This window comes from Zosterops lateralis (assembly GCF_965231275.1).
Source record: "Zosterops lateralis genome assembly, chromosome: 21".
Classification (NCBI taxonomy): Eukaryota; Metazoa; Chordata; class Aves; order Passeriformes; family Zosteropidae; genus Zosterops; species Zosterops lateralis.
The window spans coordinates 6,787,761-6,813,254 of NC_139781.1; the positions used below are offsets into that span (position 1 = coordinate 6,787,761).

The 25,494-nt window shown below is 48.6% G+C and overlaps 1 protein-coding gene across 2 annotated transcripts in view; it reads left to right on the forward strand.

The window, feature by feature from the left end:
- Positions 1-17,402, forward strand: part of LOC310917809 (gamma-aminobutyric acid receptor subunit beta-4) — a gene marked incomplete at its 3' end in the record, with an annotated part of 79,553 nt that extends 62,151 nt beyond the window's left edge. The window contains exons 5-9 of one of the 2 annotated variants that reach the window (XM_083876363.1): positions 5,122-5,204; positions 9,479-9,616; positions 11,371-11,523; positions 14,475-14,731; positions 17,022-17,402. In XM_083876363.1, the coding sequence (XP_083732489.1) occupies positions 5,122-5,204; positions 9,479-9,616; positions 11,371-11,523; positions 14,475-14,731; positions 17,022-17,402 (1,012 nt within the window). The remainder of the gene's footprint in view (positions 1-5,121; positions 5,205-9,478; positions 9,617-11,370; positions 11,524-14,474; positions 14,732-17,021) is intronic. The other variant, XM_083876364.1, reaches the window with a different exon arrangement.
- Between the last annotated feature and the right edge of the window lie 8,092 nt (positions 17,403-25,494).

Genomic DNA, 25,494 nt, shown 5'->3' on the forward strand with positions numbered 1-25,494 from the left:
CTTAGAAAGCCTGGACTTGCTCCTTTTGCAGGCAGGCCACATTTTGGTGAAGTAATCTTTTACCCCTCACACTTGTGGCTGGTGAGCTTGGCTCTCCCAACAGGCTAGAGATGATGCAGAGGATGGATCAGGGGTGGCTGAGGGCTTTCTGAGCCTGCAGCAGAGGGAGATGTGGCTGGGCCAGGAGCTGCATGGACAGCTCCCCTGAAGGTGGCCAGGGAAAAGGAGACCCTGGAATGCAGCAGGGTTTAATGGCAGCTCAGAGCTCTATGCTGCTCTATGTCTGTGCACTTATATAATCATCCTAAATAAGACACAAGAAGCCATTAATAAGTAAACAGTGATGAAGAGGATCAGAGGGGGAATGAAATGGCTGGTGGTGTTCATGTCAGAGAACTGAAATATTTGTGGAGAACTGATGGTTTGCAGCAACCTGAGTGTTCCCTTTTGAGCTGCAGCTGTGGTGGGGCTGTGCTCTGCTGCTGCTGGGCTCAGTGCAGAGCAGCAGTCGAGCCTGCACCACCCTCCCCATGGTAACATCTGCTTTGGCCATACAAGCTTCAAGAAGGCAGAGCTTTCCTCATTGTAGCAGTCAGACACCCAGAACTAGGACTGTGTGACTTAGAGCTCCATGGATGTTTTTCTAGAGATGGGGATGAGGGCACTCTCCAGAGTGAGGAATCCATGTTGCTTTGGTTTCTGATGCTGGCATTGGAGGGGGATCTCCATCAGCCAACCCAAGCTGCTCAACATCCCATCCATATCCCTTTTCTTCCTTTTTTCTTCTTTTATTTTTTGTGAGATGCACGGTGCCTCCTCCCCAGCACTGTGTCCCCCCAGATGAACCGTGTTTGCCTGCCAGCTGTGCACTGGAGTAGCAGGGCAGGGAGGCCTTGGCTGCTCTGACGGCACATCTGCCTGCAGACCTCAGGAGAAACAATCAGGGCCAAGGGCACGAATGTCTGGGGGGATTTTTTTTTTTGTGGGGATGATGAATGTGAGGGGCTGGCCTAGAGGCCTGTGGGGTGGGATTGAGGAGGGCAGGGAGCTGGAGGTGCAGGTGGTGGTGGTGGCTCGGCGCGGAAGGCGCTGGACGCTCCATTGAGCGCGCGGCGCGGGAGAGCCGCTCCCCTCCACGGGCAGTGTCTCTGTGAATCGCCGTCAAAGCAGATGAAATTTCACACCACACAAATTTTCTGAATTTAAAAGGGGAGGGAGGTGGGTAGAGGAACGGGAGAGGAGGAGGGGGAGGGAGAAGATGCGGGCTGGCCGGGCGCCAGCGCCTCATGCTAACGCCACGGGGAAGGTGGCATCCTTCCCCGGCGTTCCCTCTGGTCCCCGCGCTCCCTGCTCCCTTTCACTGTGCTCGCGTCTTCTGGAGGCAGTGTGCTCTGTCTAGAGCTGTTTACAGCGTGATGGTTTGTTCCCTGTCTCCTCATCTCCCTGCTCACCGAGTGAGGATCCGCTCCTCTGCTTTCCCCTCCTTTAACCTCTCCTCCTCCTCCTCTGGCTCTTCCTCTCCAGGCTGCTTTACCCCGTGCACCCCCTGATCATCCTCCTCTCTTCCCTGTTGGTCTGTCCTGAACTCTCTACTCTCCTTTCTGTCATCTCCACTCCTGCCTTCTCTATCTGTGCTCGTGCCGTCATCTCTCCTCATTTTTCCACCTCTTTCTTTCCTTCCACCTTGATTTTCTCTTAACCCTGTTGAGACAGGAGCTCCAGAGTGTCAATCCTCCCATCCATCCTCCTATCCTTTCCTCCCCAGGCAGTCTCCCACGTGCCAGGCAAACCCATCTCTTCACACAACAGCTCAGAGTGTATCAAGGTGAATCATTTATACCCATGAAAGAATGAGGCAAAGGTTGGTGCTGTGGCTTTCTGAACCCTTCTGGACCACAGCATGTGCTGTGACCCAAAAAAGTCAGTGGGGTGCCTGAGTTTTGCTCACGCTCCCCTTTGACTGTGAGAGGTGCAAGAAGCCTCTCAGCCCTCCATGAGTCCCACCTGCCCCTGGTACACTGGAAAAGCTCTCCTCAGCCCCTCTAGGAGCAGGTGAATGTTGGACCTCCAAGCAGGGTCTGTCAAAGGCAAGTTGGTGTCCAGGATACCTTGTAAGATCTGAAGTCTAAAGAGTTAAACACCTCCATCCTCTCTGGGACATGTCCTGGGTTGGTTTATCAGGGTTTAGGAAGCCCAGAGGCAGGACCTGGCCTGGACCTGGTGCCCCAGACCAGCTGCCTCTTGAATCTTGTTCCCCTTCAGGCCCCCACCCCTGGGTGATCCTGCAGTGCTGGTGTCCCTGGGCTGGGCAGGCACTGCAGGTGAAACACAGCTGTGGATGGCTGTGCCACCTCTGCTCAAAACCCACACCAAAACCTGACATGGTTCCAATTTTACCCGCCCAAGCAGCTTCATATCAGGGCAAATCACCTGGAGTTTGGGATCTGCATCTAACTGGGGTATCTCTGGAGGATGCTGAGCCACACAGTGTGGATAGACCTGCTTTTTCTGGAAAGAAAAAAAGAAAGAAAGGAATTATCTGGCTTTTTGAGGACAAATGTCCTCCTAATCTTGTTTTTCTCCTTTCTGTCCTACCTGTCCCTTCCTTTTGAATCAACAGGGCTAAATTCTGCCCTGATGTAAATCTCTGCTGATACAAATTGGTGTGATCTTGCAAAAAATCATTGGAGTGGCTGTGGATTTACGCCAGCTGCCGGCGTGAGCAGGGTTTGGTGCATGGAGTGTGGTAGCCATATCTCACTGTGTCACGCTCTGCATTTCCAACCAGCACTGCAGGTGATAAGCAAATCCTGGCGAGAGGGTCCCTCTCTGAGCAGAGAGCCTGGCTGTCCTTCCTGCAGCCAACCCAGCCAGCCAGGCTGCGATTTTGGGCATGGACACCGTGCAGAGGTTTTAACCCCCCAGGGGGGGCTCCACAAATGGGGTGGAAAATTTTCATTTAATACATTTTTATTTTTTTTGCATCTGACACTTTGAGGGGAAGCGAGGAGGCGCGTTTGTGGCCGTGCTGTCCCAGGGGTGCAGTATAATCCAAAGAGTGGATGCCGTGTGTGTGTGTGTGTGTGTGTGTGTGTGTGTGCGGCACAGGGCGATGACTCATCCCCGTGCACCACTCCTTGGTCCACCCTGGGCTCCACACCTCCCACCTTGGGCTTCCCTGACAAGGTCATTGCTCCCCTTTTTATTTGCCCCCATCAGTTACCCCAGTGCAGCAGGATTAGGGTGAGAGAGGCATGGTGTTTCCAGCTGGGAGGCTGGAAAAGCAATCCATGCGACGGCAAAGCTGTGGTGGTAATTTTTTAAGTGGTTCCCTGTGTCCTGTTGTCCTTCTCCCCCCTCAGAGCTTTCTCCTCCACCCCAAATGCATTACAGATAAAAGGGTTAAGAGCTCGCCTGGGCCCCCTGCTCGGAGAGAGGGCAGTTGCAGTGTTGTATCTAGACCCAGTGAGGATATATATAAATTCCCTTCGTCTCTTCGGATCTATTTATAGCACGGCAGGCAGTGGCAAAGGCTCTCCTCAAGGCTTCATCTCCTACAAACAGACTTCACAGACAGCAGAGAAGATAAATTTAGCACACGAGATTTCTTAAAGAGCCAGCAGCTCTGCGGGGCTGCCAGCCTGCCCTGCCACAGCCCCTGCCCCGATACCCCCACTGGGGCAGCCCTCTTCCACCTTCTTCTATCCTCCCCCCTTCTTCCCCCCTCCTCCCCATTTTCAATTTTATATCCAGCTTCACCCACATTCTCCCCCTTTCTGGTCTCTTTTTCTACCATTGATGTTTTTTTGCTTTTGCCTTTTTTTTTTTTTTCTCCTTTTCTTTCACTGGTTTGCCATCTCATCCTCCCTGCTTTCTTGTTTTTTTCTTTTTTTTTTTCCCCCTCTCTTTTCTCTCTCCCAGGCCACAGGGCTCCGAAGATAAAGCTTTCTAGTTAACAGTTCACTGGTTATGCCTACATAGTAAAAAATGTGTAGCTTGATTAATGCCTTCCAGATGGTTAATTGAAAAAAATAGGGGGAGAATGCAGCAATCTCTCCCCCCTCTCCAGCACTCTGCACACATCCATGGCACGGGAAGAAGACTGCATTGAAGGGTGAGGGGGAGCAATAGATTTGAGAAATAGGGGCAGCCTGTTCACTCCAGGGTGGTGTTGCCATGCTGGGGAGTTAACTCTGTCCCTGCCTCTCCTGCTCTCATCCATCCCTCCCCAAAATCCCCCATCCAGAGATGTCCAATATCCCTGCACAGTGTGTAACACATACAAACCCTCCTGGCATCCTCAGCTGAACCTCAGCACGGGCACCGAGCTGCTCTGTGTCCTCCCTGTGCTCTGGGGGTGCTGGAGCACAGGGAGGACAGCACCTGCAGCCCCCACCCTCATCCTCTCTCCCATTTTTTATGTTTTTGGGGGATGCACACAGCCCCACACATCCCCCATGTGTGTCTTTGGTGACCACAGAATCCTTTGTGCCCAAGTGCCTCCCTTAGGGGGGCTGTGGGGCAGGAGGGCTCTGCCACAGGGCTCTGGGATTTTGGGGTTTGGCAGTGCCAAAGAGGGTAAAGAGGGATGGGCACAGGCATGGGGGGGCTGTAATTCGGGGTTTTGGGGTGACCCGTGAGGGAAGGGGATGATGATGTGGTCAGCGATAGGTCAGTGCTGGGTGATGGAGACAGTCCATCCTCAGCCTCACCCACACGTGTCCGCTGCCTGTTCCACGCTGGCAGCTTCTCCTCTTCCCCCTGCCCAAAGCCGGAGCTGTGCCTGCTCCCGGGCTCTTTGTCTCTCTCCAGGGAGAGACAGAGCAGGAACAGATCCCTCCCCACCCCACCGAGATGCTGACGTGAGTCACGGAGGGTTTGTGCCGTGCCATTGGGGGTGAGGCGCATCAGCCCCCCGCCCTGCACACCTCCCACCCCGGATCTCCCTGGTTTCCAGGGAAACAGCGGCCCCAAATGCTGCTGCCTGACTTTCACTTCTGCCTTTCATTTCTCTTTTTTTTTTTTTTTTTTTTTTTTTTTTTTTTTTTGGTAAGAAAAAAGCAGACACAACAGATTTTTCTTTTTTAATTTATTTTTTTTTTCCTTCTCTTTTCCTTTCAGGATCACCACCACGGCCGCCTGCATGATGGACCTGCGGAGGTACCCGCTGGACCAGCAGAACTGCACGCTGGAGATCGAGAGCTGTGCGTATGCCTCGGGCACATCCCCTGCCACCTGATGTCACCCAATGCCACCCGATGCCACCCGCCCTGGCCACAGCTCCCAGGAATGCCTCCCAAGGGTGCTACAGCACCAGGAGGGGAAATCCCCAGGAAAACCAAGCTCTAGCAGCAGGCTGGGTGTTAAAATCAGTCCCAAGAGGGTGGTGAAGCCTCCCATAGCCTTAAGGAAGCCTTGGGGAGCTGTCCTTGGTCTTGGCTGGCTCCAGTCGTGTGTGGGAGGTGGCACCAAGCCCTCACCCCCCTGAATGTTCCGTGGACTCGCATGGATGTTCTCTGGACTGGCATGGAAATCCTCTCCCAGCTGTGCTGGCAGAGCAGGTCCCTGATAAATAAAGATGCACTGCAGGGTCCTGTTACCCCTTCACTCAGAGGGGCAACAAGTTGCGACATGGGTGTGGATCCTCACAGAGGACAGCAGGCAGCAGCAGGGTCAAACATGGAGGGCTCTTTATTTTCCTATCTCCATTCTTATAATACACTTTTTACAGAGGGCCAGGATTGGCCCAAGGAGGTCACAACCTCCTGAGTCCATCAGTCACTCTGACCATCAGTCACGTTCTCCTCTCAGAGAACAACTATGCAAAACATACAGATAAATTCTAAGAATACACATTGTTTACATCAAGCTCCATGAGAATCAGGCTGCAAAGGTTCAAACACTTGAAAGCAAGAAAATCAGGGGCGACAGGGTCCCTCCAGGGCTGGCCCGGAGCAGCAGAGCTCCCGGCAGTGCTGATGCTGCCTGGGGAGGGATTATTTGGGGATGGAGCTCCCACAGCACCCATGGGTGTCTCAATCCCTCCCGTGCCTGGCTCCTGCCCTGTGCAGGGCCAGGGGATGGAGAGGAGCTCCTGCTGCAGGCAGGAATTCCAGAATATCAGCAGTTTGGGAACAGTTTACAGTAGAATCCAGAAAACAGAAGGCAGGGAATTACCCACAGTTCATCGTGTTGTGATTTTGTTCTTAATGGGTCATGTCAAGCCAATTTGTTCATCAAAGCTGCATTTCCTCACAATATTCCTGAGACCCAGGCCGAGATGAAGAGATCCAATTGTTTCCCTCCTCAGAGCTTTTGTCTTTTCCACACTTGCACGTTGGCAATCTGCAGGGCTCCATTTTCTTTGCTTCCACACGACTCCGGAACATCATTCCTTTTAGGGCTGGATTATAAAAACAATGCATTTTAAAAAACAAAACCCTCAGAGGAAAAGCCCTTTTCTGATGCAGGATGCATCTGATGGCCTTTTCTGTGCTGGGTTTGGGATCAGCAGAAGGCAGATGGGGTCCCCTGCCCCACAGCAGCTCGGAGCTCTTATCTATAGGAGATAAGCACTGCCGGTTGATCCCATCCCTCCACCCCAAAAATAACCCTCACCATGTATTACCCCTGCCTATCTGTGTGCCAGGATCCCACAAAAACCTGATGAGGCAGGCTGCAAACAGACTGCTAATCTGACATTTTAAGACGTCACATCAATACTTTTCCGATATTTCAGATGGAAATGAGTTGTCTTTGTGAAAGTTCGTTTACTTTTTGGAAGTAAAATGGAAATTTGGTTTTCTCTTTAAAGCTAGAAATCAAAGCGAAGCATTTATTTTTAGACCAAGCAACCTTTTCCCTTTAGAAACAATTTTAAAAAATGGCTTCATGAAAAACATGCTCGATTTCATATTGCATAATGCCATAATAAAAAAAAAAAAATACAAAAATTGGTACCCAACAGCAGCAGGTCATAGAATAAATGGAATAGAGCTGGTTAACTGTGAGATCTCCTAAAATTAGTTACCGTAATTTGACATTTTCATTGCTGATCAGGAAGTAAATCTGAAGTCAGTGCTGTTAAATTTGTGGATGATGAAGATAGCAGCGTGCGGAGCTTTCGCTCGCCGCGCATTTGAATCCTCCCCAATCGGAATCCATCCAAAGGGCTCTGAACACAGCCCAAATTCAGGACTGCAGGGCCATCCCCAGGGGCTGGAGCCACACGGGGAGGTGAGGGAGGGATGGCAGCCCCAGGCACCACGGCTGGAGCTTCTGTGGCTCCGGCAGAAGGGGCTGGAGCGAGCCCTGTTATATAAACCAGGGGAGCTGTGAGTCAGACTCGGGATTGATTGGCCTCTGAATATGTCACTGAGATGGGGAAACGGGCTCTGCCTGTCTTTGGGTTCCAAAATTTAGGGAGGAAGCTGAGAAATTGGAAGAGGTTGAGGAAAGATGCTAAAAAAAAGTGGTTCGAGGGCTGGAGCAGATGTTGTGCAGTGAGAAACCTCAATAGCTCAGTCTGGTTTGTTTACTGCAAAGGAGGTGGAGAGGTGAGTTGTTTACAGGCTGGGATCACCTCTGCAGAGGGGGAACACTGTGGGGAAAGGGCTGGGGAACCTCCTGGAGGAATTCAGAACAACCACGGGAGGCTGAGAGTGCGAGCCAGATGAATTCAGATGTGAAATGGTACACGGTGTCTCTGAGCTGGGAGGGTGCTGGAGCTGCTGGAATCAGCCACCAGCAGGGATGGGGGGGACTTGGATGTTCCCTGCTGGTTCCAGCCCTGGGGCTGAGTGATGCAAACACCAGGTCCTGTGTGAGGAGGGTAACCCAAGGCTCCTGAAACCCTCTGGGCTGGGAGCTGTGAGGGTTTACTACTCTGGGAGCAGCCAGCTGGGGAGGGAGGTGGAGCCCTGGCTGAGCTGATTTCCATCAGAAGCAGATGTGGCGTGGCATTTGGAAGATTTGGCTTGTATTTTAGCACCCATGAATAAGCTCAGTAATGACTGAGAGTGCAGGATGTGGGCTCGGAGACTGCACAGTCATCAAATAATTCCCTTTGGAAAGACAGCTCGGGGTGTCTCTAGCCCAGCCTGCAGCTCAAAGCAGGGTCAGCTGTGAGATCAGACCAGACTGCTGAGCCCTTTGTCCACTCAGCAGCTTCAGGATGACGCTGTCCTCAGAGCTTCAGCTCTGATCTGGGCTAACCCTTACCCCTCAGAGAAGAATTCCTCCTCGGTGGTACATTCAGCCAGAGGTTCCCCCTCTGCAGTTCCTGATTGCCCTGACCCCAGTGATGTCCTGGTGCTGGGTGTGGTGGCATCCCCTGAGTGCCTGTGAGCCTGGCATGGCCTGGCAGCTGCCTGTGCTCTCGGGGTGGGTGGCTGAGCACTGCTGTGCTGCAGTGCAGGTGCTGAACACGAGCTGTCTGTGGGCACAGGTGAGGCTCACACTCCCCAGGCAGCCTTGCCCTGAGCTGCACCAAAGCCTGGCCAGATCTTACTGCTCCCATGAAGCTTCACTTGGAATCTGAGGTCACTCTTGTGCAGCAACAGCCTTCGATGAATGGGCTTCAAAACACACCAGCACTGGTGGTTTTTGAGTCGTGACTAATCCTTGCCACAAGGACAGGGCAGGGCTGTGAACAGGTGATTCATCGCATTGCTCTGGTGATGAGGGGTTTCATGGTTTTATCCCCTGGGCCTCATTCCCCACGTGTCCAGAGTACTTGGGGGTCACATTTCCAGCCCAAGCAGCCCTGTCTGGCACAGAGAGTTTGGGGTTAACACAAGAAGCTGCACCCTTGGCTGAGTTAACAAACTCATTGAAATGTAAGGGATGAATATTTGAGTCTGATTCCTTTTCCTCTCTTCTCCCATTGCTGTTCCTCTCAGCCAGCATTTGGTAAAAGCAGCCCCCAGCCTCAGAGACTCTGTTCACTTCTTGGATCTGAATTTTGACTGAGAGTGCTTAGAAAAGGGAGCTGCTCTGATCTTCAAACTTCTTTTCAACTGCTGCTGTAGATCTCCCTCTGTCTGGGAATTTTTAATACTGAGCTGCCCTGTTTACCCAGTCCCACCAGTCAGTACTGTGTGGTCTCCCCCTCCTGGTAAAAGGAGGCAGTTTTTAAAAAGCAAAATGCTGTGTTTGGTGCATTTGACAGAGGCCTCTGGTGCACAAGTCCCTGTCATGTCAGGCATGGAGATTACGTAGTGCAAGTCAAGGCTGGATGGGCCACGCCTCACCTTTTTCTCCTGAATTCTAGCCAGAAGTGGGAGTTCTGGCCAATTTTTCCTCTTTTCCTGGGGATTGTATTGCCAACTCAGCTGAAGAATGGAATTTCATCAGCAGGGAGGGGCTGGGCTCGGTGTGGGCTTCCTTTTGGATCCTTTTCCACCTTAGTGCAAATGGTGGTGTAATCTGGTCCAGCCTGTCAGCTCAGCTCTCCCTGTGTGCTCCTTCCTCCCTGCAGATGGTTACACGGTGGATGACATTGTCTTCTTCTGGCAAGGGAATGACTCTGCTGTCACGGGGATGGAGGTGCTGGAGCTGCCCCAGTTCACCATCATCGAGCAGAGGCTGGTCAGCAGGGAAGTGGTCTTCACCACTGGTGAGTCTCTGCTGGAGGGGTGCATGGGATGGGCAAATTCCTCCTGTCCAGCTGGTTTGAATCCCTCTGATTCAGATGCTGGGGCACTAACTTGGGGTCTGGGCTTCAACCTGGGGGTTCCTGTTGCAATTATGGACACGAAAAGAATTACACTTACTCGTCAGGTAGAAGCAGGGAAAGGAAGGAAGGTTTATTATGATTTAGGGTTTATATTGTATTTGGGATTTGGTCAGGGATTGGTCCATGAGAGGAACACCTCTCTGACCTTAGTGGTCAATACAGAAGTCTGTCACCGAGAGGAATGAAAACAATATAGATTGTTTTGAGAGACTTTGAAGGAAGATATGTAAACTATTATCAGAAGGCTTTGTATTATGGCAATAGGTTCCTCTAGAAGAGAATTGTCTTATGCGCCCACCAACTTTGCTTTTTTATTTTCCTGCCTCTCTTGAAAGACTTTCAGGATCATTTTCCCCTCTGCGATTGTTCCCATTTCTTAGTCAAAATAATGACTGAACTCAGAACCTCTTGAGGAGGTTCTCAGCCTTCATCTGATTTTTTATGTGGTTTACATCTGGGCCTCAGAGCTAATGAAGGTGCAATAGTAAGGAGAAATTATATCCATTGAGAAGCAAGTGGGCTATGAAATGATGCAAACCCATCTGTACGTGGCAATAAAAAGGTTTGGAGAAAATACCTGGGACGATTCAGGTGCTGCCAGCTGAAAAGTTTGAGAGGGTTGGATTTTTGGTTGCTGGTCTGAGGTAGAGTTCACTGCCAAAACAGCACAGCACACACCTGTCAAAAAAAAAAAAAAAAAAAAAAAAAAAAAAAAAAAAAAAAAAAAAAAAAAAAAAAAAAAAAAAAAAAAAAAAAAAAAAAATTGGTGAAATATTGTGTTCAAGCCATACAGGTGGCACATAGTGGTGAGAGAACAACACCTCCTTTTTCCCAGTCTACATCCCTGATGGTTTAAAACTGCTATTTTCTTGTTACTTTAGCTGCCAACCAGGGTTACACGCATGTTTCAGGCTCCTGTGTTGCCTGAGGGACAGAGGTGGGGAGGAGGAATAACTTGGACTTTGTCTCACAGCAATGAAGGAGGCCCTGCTTTGCCCCTGTCAAAATTACCCTGCTCCAGTGGAAGGGCTGTAAAAAGTACTTATTGTCCTCACTATCCTCATTAGGTTTGCTAAAAGATTAGGAGGAAGTTGCAACAACTTGAATATAATAAAAAAGAGACCTTCATATTAACTAACAGTACTCTATTTGCATATGAATTTGCCCAGTCTGACCATAACCCATTTTTAGAACAGCATGGGAAAAATATGATTCAGATCTTCATTGCTGTTTGGAGGCAGAGCTGGCACATGAAACGTTGGAGAATCATCTTGTGGCACCCAAATATAGGGTTAAATTCTCCTGTGTAAGCCTCCATCATATTGGCTGGCACCATAATAGCAATTCCAGCACTGAACAGCCATTTTCCAATGATGGCTGATAGAATAATGTGACTTATGTAGAGTTTCCTTTCTTGTTAATACCCTGGGACTACTGAGCAGGTTCTGAAGGGACCACTTGCAAAAACTGACCAGCCTGCAAAACCAGCTGCAGAAAACAGAAGATTTCTCATTATCTCTGCCTCTTGAGAACTTTTTTCAAGTAAAATTTCAATTCCTAACCTAAAGCTCTTAGCACAAACACAGCCTTGCCCTCCTCTCTAATCACATCCTCCTCTAATGTCTCCTTGGCAGGTTCATATCTGCGCCTGTCCCTGAGTTTCCGGATTAAGAGGAACATTGGTTACTTCATCCTGCAGACCTACATGCCATCCATCCTCATCACCATCCTGTCCTGGGTCTCCTTCTGGATCAATTACGATGCTTCTGCTGCACGAGTGGCACTGGGTATGGACTTTGAATTGTATTTTGGAGGTGTTTTCTTGAGGGAGATCAGCTGTAATAAAGAAAATATCTTTACTTTATGAGGTAGCAATTAAGTCTGTCAAAGTTGTCATCCCAAATGGACATAATTTCTTTCCCAGAGAAAGACTTCAAATTTTCAATCAGAAGAGTTACATTTCTTTTTTTTTGTTTTGGTGTTTTTTTGGGTGTGGTTTTTTTGTTGTTGTTGTTGCTTTTTTTTTTTTTTTTGGGGGGGGGGGTTGGGTTTTTTTGGGGTTTTTTTTGTTTGTTTTTGTTTTTTGTTTTTGTTTTGCTTTTTTTGGGTTTTTTTGGGTTTGTTTGTCTGTGCGTTTTTGTTTGGGTTTTATTGGGTTTTTTTGGGGGGGGTTGGTGGTTTGGTTTTTTGGGGTTTTTTTTGTTTGTTTGTTTGGTTTGGTTTTTTTGTTTGTTTGGTTGGTTTTCTTGGGGTTTTTTTTGGGTTGGTTGGTTTGTTGGTTGGTTTGTTGGGGTTTTTTTTGTTTGTTCATTAGTACTTCCCAAACTGGAGCCTGTTTTATTTGAATCAGTAAAAGTCCTACCAAAAATTTTCTAGGCCTGAGTTTAAACTCTCTAAACAAAAAATATAGATGGTCACTGATTCTCAGGTATGTGGGGCCCTGACACGCCATGAGTTCCTTCACTCTGGTTTGCACTGGTTTTGTTAAGAAAAGAAATCTGGGCACCTCTTTGTCAACAGGTGTGCCAGGAGAGGTCAGTTGGGTGATTATTGCTGAGCCTGGATGGGCAAAAAGTTGTGTGGGAATGGTTAAAAGATGAAAGAAATAAAGGAAGAGGCATTACACATTTTTATGATAGGTCAGGCCCCATACAGACACTCTCTGCAGGTGAAGACCTTCATGGCCAAGGCAAATGTGGAACAGCAGTTAAAGTCCCCAAGTTCTTCTTTGGCACATGCTCCCCTAAATAGGAATGTTTTCCTCTACGAGGGGAAAAAAAAATGAGGTCTTTTAAGCAACAGAAGGGAAGTGGGGGTGGATGGCAGATGAGGGATTTGAAGGAGGAACAGGAGAAAGGGGGGATGGCTGGCATATGAGAATGGGGCTGAGTGACACGAGGGAAAGTTCAGAGGTAATGGGAGAGGTAAGGAGGGAGCAGGGCTGGATCTGTCACTGGGACAAGGCTCAGAGAGGCAAGGCAGCTCAGGGAGAGGGTGGGTCTTACAGCAAAGCTTCTAGCAGCTCTAGGAGAAAGAGTCTGAGAAGACTCAGAGGAGGGGTGGGTTGTACAAAGGTATAAAAGAGGTGATTTGGCTTTGCCTGCTTCGAGAGCCTGGAGCAGGGAGACAGGGAGGGAAGAAGAAGAACTTGGTAAATTAAAAGAGTAAGGTGCATTGACAGGAGTGTAATCAGGGAGAGAAGGAAAAGAGAGAATGGCAGACATTGTGAAAGCACAAGCAGAAGGATGGAGGTGAGATGCACAGCTGCTGAATTTCTGCTGACATCTGGACTCAAAGGAGAAGACAGAAGAAAAACATTGTAGATCAGAACTGCAAATGCTCTCCCTAAACTACTCCTGACAGTTCTCGACCCAACTAATCCATAAAAAGCTCCAAAAAAAGAAACTCCTCAGCCTCCTCTGGTCACTTTATCTCCAGATTTACCTGCTTGCACAGTCAAAGAGCTCCTCTTTGCCCTAAGTCTCCATTGCAATTTGTCCACTTCTTAATGGAGACGTGGAGAACATTCCATCCTCCCTTTCTTTGCCTCAGATTTCTGTATATTTAGGCTACTGCCTAAATATAGACCACATTGTGTGTATATAAATACATCTCCCTTCTGTTTACCCAACTGAAGGCTAATAGCTCTTCCAGTCTTTTATCGGGAATGACACCAAAGACACAGTGAGGGTGAAGGGGGAACAGGAGAAGCAGAGGTGCAGAGTGCACTGAGAGCCATCACTGTAGGGATGGGGCTCTAACCACAGGAGCAAATTAAGGTCATGGAGATTATTAAAGCTGCCAACGGACAGAGGAGGAGGAAAAAAAAGGAGAAAGGAAGATCAGCAAGGTAGTAAGAACAGCTAGAGGAAGACTAGGTTGAAGAGGAAGAGTTACCACCCCCAAAAGAAGTATGAAGGCTTGTTGCCATCATTTTGGAGCTGGAAGAAGACTGTCAAAGAGGCAGGTCTGAGGCCACTCTGACAGTCCAGAGAAAGAGTCTGAGAAGGAGCTGAAGAAGAGGACTGAAGCTGTGAGAGTAATCATAGTGAATCAGGCTTTTGGAACTGAGTAGATGGGGACAAAAGTGTTCACAAAATGCTTATTTGAGATGCAAGAAATGTGAGGAGGCCTAAAAAGGAGAGTGTGAGAACCATGGGAGGAATGTGTACAAGTGATAATTGATGTAATGAATGGTAAAGCTGGTGAGAGGAAGGTGGGAACTGATGGGGTCAAGGACAGAAGCCTGAGGCAGGCAAAAAAAAGATGGTGCCATGGAGAGGAAATCTCTTCATTCTTTATCCAGCCCATGGCATTGGAAAGACACAGCTTATAAACTCATGCCAAGTGCTGTGGCATTCAGTAGCACACAGCAAAGCCTGATGAGTTCATGGAGGAGAAAAAAGGGAGGAGAAGAGGATAAAAAAGAGCAAAACAGAATGTTTCCTACCACACTGATCAGGGGGACTTAAAGAAACAGGGCCCAGAGGATGCTGATCCCCACCATGCTGATGACACTCAGCTTTGACTCTTCCTCCAGCTCTTAGCTGCTGGTTCATTTTCTGCAGCACTTTGTAGCGGGCACGTGGGCTTAGAATAACGACAGCTTCCTTCCCAGCTGCACTGCTCCCATCCCTCCCGAGGCTGTCCAGCTGGAAGGAGGGATGTTGGGGCTGAGAACAGCATTTCAGGAAAACCACCCCACAGCAGTAACGGGGCACCTGCCCTCTCCCCACAGGGGTCACCACGGTGCTCACCATGACAACCATCAACACCCACCTGCGGGAGACTCTCCCCAAGATCCCCTACGTCAAGGCTATCGATGTTTATCTCATGGGCTGCTTTGTCTTCGTGTTCCTGGCTCTGCTGGAGTATGCTTTTGTCAACTACATCTTCTTCGGGCGGGGGCCGCGGCAGCAGAAGAAACAGAGCGAGCGCATCAGCAAGGCCAACAACGAGCGCCACCGCTACGAGGAGAAGAGGGTGAGAGAGCAGGTTTGTCCTCTCCTTTCCTTGTGTCAGGAGAATTGGGGCTCTCCACTGGGTGAGCTGGGAGCAGCCTTTGTGTAGCTGCTGGGTATGAAAGACTCCAAATAATTCAGAAGTTCTTTGGAGGAGAATTGGGGGTATCTACTGGGTGAGCTGGGAGCAACCTCTGTGTCGCTGTTGGACATGAAAGATTCCAAATAATTCGAAAGGGTCTTTATGTAGAATATATATTTATATTTATATTTATATATCCCTGGTTCATGCCTTAGATGTTTTGGTTTTCTGAAGTTCTTTTCCCAGAGAATTTTCTGTAAACAAGAGAAGTGTTTTTGTATTTTTACATTATTTCCCTAGGAGGGACTTCTTCTTGATGTTCCTCTGGTCTGACCAATGTGAGTGAAGAGGTTTGTCTTCTTCTCACCAATCAAATTGGTCTGTGTAAAAAAGTATATAAAGGAGACACATCCCAAAAATAGAGTCATTTTCAAATAGAGGAGTAATTTTCAAATAGAGGAGTCATTTTCAGCCTTCTGAAGTTGGAGTCTTGTGTGGTTGTGGTGTACAACAGCATCATATATATATATACACACACACACACATATATATAAAATATACAGAAGCCCTTTATATAGAATAATATATAGAAAAAGAAGGTTCTTTATTGTCTAATTCTTACTATCTTTCATAAGGTGTTCTGATACAGACTTAATATGATTGGTGAATAGGAATGACATCTCTCTAATGTCGTTGGTTAAACTACAAAAGCAGAAAACACCAGCTGGACAAAGATTGTTTTGAGAAAGGAGAGTTGTTTACCAAGATTGTTTTGAGAAGAAGCTTTCTTGAGAAACTTTTCCTTGGGAAAGTGTTAGCAGCTGCTAAGCAGGCTGAAATTCTCTCAGGCCCACACCTTTGTGCTCATTGTGAGAGATGAACCCCAATTTCCCTTGTCTGGTGATGACTGGGAATTCTTCCTCCTTGGTCATCCTCATCCAGTCTCATCAGAACCCTCCTCTTGCATGGGGCAGGTGTAGCCAAAAGTCCCTCTGTGGCTTTTGGTCCTCCTGTGTTGGCAGAACCACACTTCCCCCACTAAAAATTTGCTGCAAGCACAGGTGGCTGCTCCTTCCACCCCAACAGCAGTGGACAGCCCTCAAATGCAGCACGTTCAGAGCTCACAAATGACACCATCAGGGGTATTGTCATCAAACTCTGGGGAAGAAAGAAAATTCTCCAACACCATCTTTTAAGTATTAATGAGCCAGGCATTACTTTATTCTGGGCAGGATGTGCAGTGGAAATCATTTCAACCAGATGTGATTCTTTACCAGAGTTTTCACGTATTTATATATTAAAAAACTCCAAAGAAATTCTCATTCACTGGTTCTGCATTACACAGTTGTTAGTATTTGATCTTCTGTTCATTATTGATCCCTTCACCTCCAATGCTATTTTTGGTCCTCGTTCTTTGGCTCTCTTATCAATCTTTTCCTAGACTGGGAACCTGCCAGGGGTTTAATATCTGTTAATGTCTTTCTATCTCCTGTGTGTCTTCTGGCTACTCCCAACCTGTAGATGTTAAGCTCTCAGAATCTAGGAATCTTCTTTTTGTTGATGGAGGTGTCACCCAGTGAGACTCAAAACCTCAGTGAACAGAGTCTTTCAAAGAGAAACCTCAACTTCTTTCCCCTGTGGCAAAGGTGAACCAGCCAATGACTAAAGTTGATGCCTTGGGAAGGCTGAGCTGGAACAGAGACTGCACAGGGCTAAGAGAATAAAGTAGGGATTTATTGAAAGGCCTTTAGGATCCACCTTGGGCAGGACAAGAGCCTGGCCAGAGCTACATCCAAGGTGGACACAAAATGGTCACAAAATGGACAAATGGTCATGAGGCCTCACACTTTTATAAGTTTTGGTCCATTTGCATATTGGGGTTTAATTGTCCAATTCCAGCTCCAGGTAGAGAGGTCCCATCCTTCTTGTTCCTCCCTTCAGCCACCCTTGTTTGTGCTTTTGGGGCTGAAAGTTGTTCTTGGTGTGCAGCAGGAAAAGGATTTGTTTTGTGTCCCTGCTGTGTGCAGAGCTGAGTGACACTGACTGTGAGCTCAGAGCTGCCCCCCTGGGCACCACAGAACCTGAAATACATGAAAACTAAAACTTAAGCCACCAAAGTTACTTAAAAAATATATAAGTTTTATAATTCCCAACAGTATCATTCCCCATAAATCTGCTCAGAATCATCCCTAACGGCACCCAGGACACCCCAGTACCTCCATCTCTGTGCTCCCCGTTCCAGGTCGACCCTTACGGCAACATCCTCCTCAGCACGCTGGAGATGAACAACGAGCTGCTGGCCACGGACATGATGAGCAGCGTGGGCGACTCTCGAAACTCTGTCATGTCCTTCGAAGGCTCTGCCATCCAGTTCCGCAAGCCCCTGGCCTCTCGGGATGGCTTTGGCCACCACCCCAGCCTGGACCGCCACGTCCCTCTGAGCCACCACGCCGCCGCCGCCCGCAACCGCGCCAACTGCCGCCTGCGCCGGCGGTCGTCCAAGCTGAAGCTCAAAATCCCGGACCTGACGGACGTCAGCACCATTGACAAGTGGTCAAGGATCATTTTTCCGATCACTTTTGGATTCTTCAACCTTGTTTACTGGTTGTACTATGTAAATTGATGCCTGCGGCCCTCCCAGAGAGAGATAATAGGGGAAACGGACGCTCAGACAATGACAACACGAGGAGTGTTGCGGTCTTTTGGGTTTGGGTTTTACTCTTTACTATCATTGTCATTTATTCCTATGGTTCATTAGGTTTATTCTAAGCTTACTCTTCTCTTTTCAGCACATGTAGAACCACGGAGTGTGGGGTGGGGTAAAGGGAGAGAAAGGTGCCGGGAGGGGGTTTGGTTTCAGGGAGGGATGTGTTTTGTCTTGATTTTGGTTTCCTGCTGAAGGACTTCAACCATTGTAAAAAAAAAATATCAACAAAACCGACAAAAACCAAAAAAAAAAAAAAAAAAAAAAAAAAAAAAGAAAAAAGAAAAAAAAAAGAAAAAAAGACAGAAAAAAAGAGAAAAAACACACAAAAAAAACCCCAAAACCAAGAAAAGTTAAAAAAAAAAAAAAAAAGAGGGGGGAGATTTAAGAAGTTGAGTCAAAAACTGGTGGGGGTGATAGGTTATCTTTGGCTGTGCTCACTAATGCTCCATCCTCACTTCCATTTCACTACTGAATTCCATCTTTCACTTTTCAGCCTTATTATATATTTTTAATCTTTCTTCTGTCACTGCTCTTAACCCCTTCATGTTTATTCTTTCATGGACCCATGAGATGATGGGGTTTCATTCTCACGCTATGAGATTTTTCTTTTCTTTTTCTCTCTCTCCCTCTCTCTTGCTTACAAGCCTAAAAGAATCTTTTAAACCAACAAATAAAAAAAGAATATTTATTTTGGAAGAGCTGGGAAGGGAGGGGAGGACGAGGCAATTATTTGGGAGGGAAGGGGCAACGTGGGGTTTATGGGAGCGGGGGAGGAGGGAACTTATCAAAACCAAGGCACATTTGCAAGATGCCTTTTTCCACCTTCAGGAGTTTGCAAGCTGTTTTTCCTGTGTGAATGTGCGTGTGTGGAGCATCTGTGTGTGTGTGTGAGTGTGTGTGTGGGCACCTGTGTCCATGGATGTGTGTGTGCAAGCATGTTTTCTGGGGAGGGGGGCTGGGGAGGGGGGTTTTGTAATATCTTTTGTAGAAAGAGAACACAGATGACATTTAACTGGCAGTGTGTTTTTGGCTGAGGGGGGGAAATAGCAGGGGTTTGTTTGCTCATTGCAGCTTCACCAGGTTGGAGGTCGGGGTCCCAGCTCCAGAGGCAGAGCTGGGGAGGCAGAGTGTGCAAACTGGCACTTGCTGAGGGAAGAGAGGGATTTGGGGATCAGCAATAGGTCAGTGCTGATGCTCACTGCTGCCATCTGATCTCAAGGAGACTAAGCTGATTCAGTCCTCAAAGGAGGCATTTTTTCCTTGTTATTCCCACCCTGCATCTTCCTTACTGAGCCTGGAGAGAAAAGCAGTTGCAGGAGTCTAAGAATTTAACCCTTCTCCCCTCTCCCTGTTCCTTATTCCAGACAATGGATCCACACCCCAGCCCTCTGAGTGACCATGAGGTGCAGGAGAGGCTGGGTGTCATTTAACTTTGTTATGTTTCAGGATGAAAAAAAAAAAATAGGGAAATGATGATGATCCCCTTTCCTAAGAAGTTCAGGAGGGAATGGTGGGCTGGCAGCCTCTGATCTGTGCTGCTTCTACCAGGCCTTGATTTATGCCTGTTAAGATATACAGAATGTAGAGAAAAGCACCCTGTGCCCTTCCTTGCAGATGATGAAGCTGAGGATGAGGTAGAGTTCCATGGAGCATCATCCTGCTGGAGGATGGTGGTCTCCAAAGGCTGGGCAGGGTGGAGGTTGCAGTGAAAATGCTGAGCTTGGTGCTTGTGGAAGCCCCTGAGTCTCCAGCAGCTTCCATCCACAGGCATTCCTGAGGAAGCTACAGCAGGGGAACTTGGCCTTGGACAGCAAGGTCAGACTTTTCCAAAGGAGCCAGTGGCTTTCAGGAAAATCACTGAATTATTGGCCACTTTGGCAATCACTGATGATTGATGATCTCCCTTATCATATTAATAAAAGCCATGAAAATGTTAAATTCACAAGTGCAAAACTTTAACCCTAGGGTCATTCTGCCATTTCTGGAGTAATGATGAGAACCTTGTTCTTACCTGGTAGAGTTTTTTTCCTGTCAGACCCACAGACACCCACATTGCCCTTTATCCAACCATCCTTTTATTTTCCTATTAGCATTCTCCTCCCTTTTCCTTGATTCCCATTTCTTGGGAGAGCAGAGTGATCCTCTGAGACCAGGGAAACTCCTGTTTTTCAGATGACCCTGATGCACATCTTTCATTCACTAATTTATGTCTGTACAGTATTATGAAAATGTGAATCACTACAGGCCTGACCCAGTAACACTGAAGCCAAGGAAAGTTTTGCCTGGACTTGGCTGAAGCAGGATCAGGCCTGATCAGAGTAATTATTGTTATTTTTATATCAGTAACGTGTCTTATGCAGAATCTGAAGCATAAGAGTAGAGCATCCCCCCTTCCCCAGGTGTCTGTCCCCCTCTCTCATGTCCATGCATGCACACGTTTGGTCCAGGCCTGCCTGGACTCACCAAGGTTTTAGCACAGTTCTTAAATCAGACTTAGAACAGTCTCCTGCTGGTTTCCCCCATCCATGAGCAAAGCTGTTGGGGATGGGTTTTCCCCAGATTCCTGCAGTTCATGGTCTATATGGGTCTGGATAGGAGTAAGAGGCTGGATACTGGCTGGAGGATCAGGTAGTTCTGTCTACCTGATATGCAGGAATTTTAATGGCCAATGGAGAAAGTTACACTTTCCAGTGTGATTCTCTTCAGAAAGATCTTTTTAATGCTTTAAAGGGAATCATAAAGCTGTGTTTTATGACAGCAGCAGTATAATGTCAGTGGATATAATCATGCCATGGCTGCAGTTCCCACATGGACACTGCCTATCAGCAGGTCCAGTTTTCAAGGGGAGTCTAACCAGGTGATTGATGATTAAATAAAATATTTTAAATATCTAAAAATTTACCCTTTATAGATGTGATTGCAATGTAAAGGGTGGTCAGAACGATGAAAAAAGTGGGGAGAAAAAGAGGCAGCTATAAGAAGCCTATTGAGACTGGAGGGAAAACAAATGGCTGTGTGTGGTAAGAAATTCTGAGGCTGAGGGAGATGACTCAGGAACTCCAGCAACCTGACAGTTGTAGTAAAAGCCTGACAAATGTGTGCCATGAGTTAGGCACCTGAGAGCTCTCTGAGCTGGCCCCAAAGGCTGGCAGGGGCAGCAGCACACAGATGATGCAAACCCCACTGATGCTCTTTGCTTCTCACGGGGTGGGGCCCTGAGTGGCCAGTGCCCTGCAGGTCCAGCCTCCAGAAACTGGAGACCAGCCTTGGGGAGGCTGTGTTTAATATTAGAGGCTTCAATCCAGGATTGAGCCCAGTGACAATCCAAAAGCTTTCCAGGGAAAAAAAGCACTGCTTAGCAGAGTTCTTCACCTGCTGGGACTGGGAGCCAGACTCCTGTGCTGTGGCCTCTATTCTCTCTTGGCTGGGTTCTCTTTCTTATCAGGAGTCATCCTAGTTTCTCTCTTTGAATGTTTCTAACTTGGTATTACCAAGTCAGTGTTACTCAGAGTCAGTCCATCTAGACTCCTGGACTCTTGAGTCCAACACAATAATCTTTGCCAAAGAGTGTGTGGTCAGGACTGGTCACAGTTCAGGAGCTGCCTTACACTCGCTGGTGATGGGGCAGAGTGCTGGAGAACAGCAGTGTCCTGGGAGTGGGATGAGGAACAGGAAACGTGAGGGAAGGATGCTCTCCTCTCAAAGTGAGGTGGCACCTCCGTGTCCCCCCTCCACAGCTGTCTGTGCCCACCCCTAAAGAAGGCAACCAACCCCTGTCTTGTTTCAAGGTCCAGCGATGCAGAAAGGACACAGTGAAGGAATAACAAGGCATTTTACTGATACTCAAGGCTCAGAGGTTTCAAGCCATCACAAGCATGAGTGTTAGCAGAGAGGTAGAGGGGATTTCCATGCTGCATCTTGCGTGCCCACTGCTGCCCTCCTCTTCTTCACAAAGGACAAAGAGGTTTGGGAGTGCTTTTCCACAGTGGAGCTGCCTTTGACTTTTGCTGCAGTGGTGCAGAAGGCAATGCTCAGGCCTTGCTTTGTTGGCAGCTTGGGGCAGGATTGCTGCTTGCTGGGTTGTGCTTTTTAGCATTTGGATGAGGGCCTTTCCGGCCTGCCTGAGGGAGCTGGACTGGGGGAGAATGTTTTGCACCTTTCCCACTTATAACAGCCTAGGGATGGCATGTGGAAGAGGAGAGGGAGGAGCAGAAATAGAAACGAAATCTCTCTCAGGACATACACGGCCAACACAACTCTATTGCTTCATTTTCTGATACTGTATAGTGCTGTCACTCAGGGACCTTTAGTGACTGGGACCTTGGGACTGTAATTCTGCCTGTCCCCTTCCTATCCCCTCTTCGCCTTGAGTACTGAGAAATGAAAAGACAGTGAGAGGAAGTGCAGAAGAGGGAAACGAGCCCTGCTAGCAAACCCCTGCTATTCCATGGGTGACAGAAAAGCTTTGGTTACTGAAGTAAAAGGAAGATGTAAACCTTTAAATTCATGTCTTCGAGCATAAACCAGCCAGTAGTGTATATAGGATAAGTTCACAGTGCATGAAACAAACAGGACTGTAGGTTTTAACTGGCATCCAACTTTCTTGCATGCACATCTGACACCACGCCAGCAGCTTATGTCTTGCAAATAAGTAGGGAACCTGCCAAGGCTTGGCACTTCCTCTGTCCAATGGACAGCACATCCACTTCCCAGAAACAGAGCCAGGGAGGGAACTGATCTGGCCAGTCTGTTTGACCAGATCTGCTCCAGAGGGTCTGGCAGGAAGAGATAAGGGGTGGGGAAGGGAGCTGGTTTTTTCTTTATTGTGGGGAGGAGGAAGGGGTTTAAATCCCTGAGCTGTTTTCAGACAGAAGAAAAGCCTCTGGAGCTGCAGACCAAAGGACAGTGGCTTTAGGGAAGGTGGTTACCAGAATCCTGATGGAGAGGATGGGTTGAGGAGAAGGTGGTTGGTGGGAGGGAGCTGTAACTTCAGCAGCAAAGCAAATAGGAGAGAGCTTTTGAAAATAGATGTGCAATACAACAGGTTTGCAGGGACTGGAGCACTGGGAACATCCCTGAGTCAGACAGGCTGGGTAGAGCTGCAGGCAGCACTCCAGGAAGCCCAGCCATGGCAGCAGTCCCTGGTGGGCAGAGCCTGTCCTCTCTGGGGGACAGGCAGGTCAGGAACAGGGAAAAGAGGGAGACTCAGGGTGTTTGGCCATCAGCAGAGCTCAGTCCCTGGGGGCAGGGACAATCAGTTGCATCCAGACAAAGTTGCAGGAGCTGGGCTGAGATGTGCAGGGGAGTGGCCGCTGTGCCAGGCTGGGGCACGGCCCTGCCCTGCCCTGGTGTCAGGGCAGAGACAAGGAGGCAAGAAACGTCCTGCTGGTTACCAAATGCTTTCTTGGACGGGAGACTGGGCTTACCAAGCAGGGTGGGATGTCTTTACAGTAGATGTGAAAGTTGGGATGGGGGCATGGTTTGGGTGAGAGATGTGAAACCAATGTGTTGGAAGCAGGACCTAACGCAGATGCTGGGAGGGAGGGAGGGAGGGTGGAAGGGTGGGAGGGAGGGGAGAAGAGACTGGGGAAGAGAAGATGTATATAGTGTTGGGTTTTATTTTTCATTTCCTTTTGTTCTTTTCTTCTTTTTTTTAAAGAAAAAAAAGTTGTTTGATTTCTAATGTCTTGATGTAAACCAAATAAAAACGGTTCTGTACATTCAGAAGTAAAGAACAGCTGAAAGGTGACAAGTGTAATAAAGAAGCACTGACCTTCAGGCTACTATAACCATTTCCCCAGACTTTTCCCACAGGACTGGAGGGCAGAGCTGTGCCTGTGCCTGCACAGAGGTGCTGGGATGGTGACCTTGGGGCTGGCTCCCTGATCCACCTCCGAGCGCAGCACAGAAGAGGTGGGCGGTAGAGGTGGAAGTGATGGTATGTAAGTAACTTTTCAGTGTTTGGTCCCACCACCCCCGAGGCCAGCAGGAGGAGGCTGTGTGCTAAATCCCAATCTCTTGTGCTCTTCCCAGAGCCAGCCTGCATCATGCCTTACTGTAGCTTGAGATGTGGAGAGGAGGGGAGGATGGTGACAGCTGTCCCTTGGATGAATGGGGAAATGCAGATGGGGTGGAGGCAGTGGGAGCCTGAACTGGCTTTGAGAAGCTTTTGATAATGCTGGGGCTTCCTCCCTGTGTCTCAGTCTGGGGTGACAAGTGCTAGGATGTGCCCAGGTGCTCAGATGATGCACAAAGCAAGGCCTCCATGTGAAAAGATGTCTCTTAAGCCCTTGGCAATTCAATATAACCTTACCTGTGGATTCACGACTGTCTGAGAAGGATGAATATGGAAGAGAATGCAAACAGAGACCTTGTGTTAAGCTTGTCTGTTAGAGTAGTCATTGTCCTTGCAGAGACAAATTCTTCAGCACAAGTGAAAAAATCAGAAGTACAAATGAGTGGGCTCAAGTGTAGGACAGTGTCTGCATGTGAACTGAGGCTCACATGGTTTCTATGTTAGCAGGGATGAGTGATGGGGAATTCCAAGGATGATGGTGCTGGTGGGTCTGAGACATAAGGGTAACTAACCCTCTGTGTTACAGCCCTGGGGAAAAAGCAGGATGAGAAATTGCCTGTCTTGTGTTTAGTGCCTTGGAAAAGCAGAGCACAGTCATGCCTCCATGGGGCAGAAGTGTGGCTTCCCTGCAGTGGGGCCAGTATATGTCCTGTTGTTTCTGTTATTGCAGCAAGACTGAAAGAAAAAAAACCCAAAGCAAACCAACGCTTTATGCAGAAGGCAGACCTAAGGGGAGTCCCAATCCTCTCAGGAAAGGCCATTCTTCAGCAGAAAGGCTGGAGTGCATCAGTGTGGGGCAGCCCCAGAGCCCCTCATCAGCCCTGTCTGCTCCTGCCCAGACCACCTGCACTGGTGGGGAGCCAAGGGCAGGTGCTCTGCTGAGACAATACAATGGGGAGCTGTGTGAGCACGAGCTCCTGCACTGCACTGTGCTCTGCCACAAAGAGTCTGGGGGACAATGGACCCACAGCACCCCAAAGCTCTCCCCCCCAGCTCTGGGCCATTATCCCATCTAAGACAACCAGAACGTGCCAGGGGCAGGAAGCACTCACTCAATAATACTGAATATGTGCATGACAAAGTGAGGAGAGGAGAAGTGATAGACCCATTTATGATCCAGGGATGCACATTTTATCATTTGCACAGGCTGAGCTTGGCATTTATGCTGGCAGACTTTTCCCCCAGAAAGGATGAAACAGTATAGCGGTGAGTAATGTTGTTTTTTTGAAGGGGATGATAATTTCTCTTCCAGTATGTGTTTTAAACAGTGGATCTGTGTTGGTTCTCCTCCTGTGAAGCCTAATGCCTCTCAGCTCTCAGTGCTCTGATATGGGGAAGCACCAGAGTTAATTGTTTTACTTAATTAGATGCTGAGTCCATGGTTTTTTGGGAACCTTCCTGGGTGTCTGATGGACAATGTCCAGGCATGAAGGCCAAAGATCTTTTCCTTGGCTTTCCCAGCCCTCTGGACATGCCTTGACCACTGTGTGCTTTGCTGGATGTGCTATCCAGAGTGCCCAGCCCTGGTGCTGCTGAGCCTGGCAGGGTTTGGGGATCCAGGGGCTGGGAGAAGCCAGGCCAGCAAGGAAGGGAACTGTGCTTACCTTTGTTGTGGTGCTGATGGCCCTTGGGCACTCAGCCAAGGGCAGTGGGTGGGCTTCCAGCACCAGAGCAGCCTGTCTCAGGTCAGCAGAGGCCTTTCTCTCTGTGGCAGAGCTCTGGCCTGCAGAGAAGGGAGCTGGCACTGCCTCTGCACTGACAGATGCTCTGCTCCACGCTGGGATGAGCTTTCTTGTCTTGACTCTGGCCTTAAGGGAGTCCTCTCATTTCACCTGTAGGGGATGGTGCACTGGGCTGGCCTTTTCTCTCTCCCCACCATGCCCTGGCTGTGCTGGAGCAGCACCAAGCCCTGCCAAAGCCATGGCCTGTCCC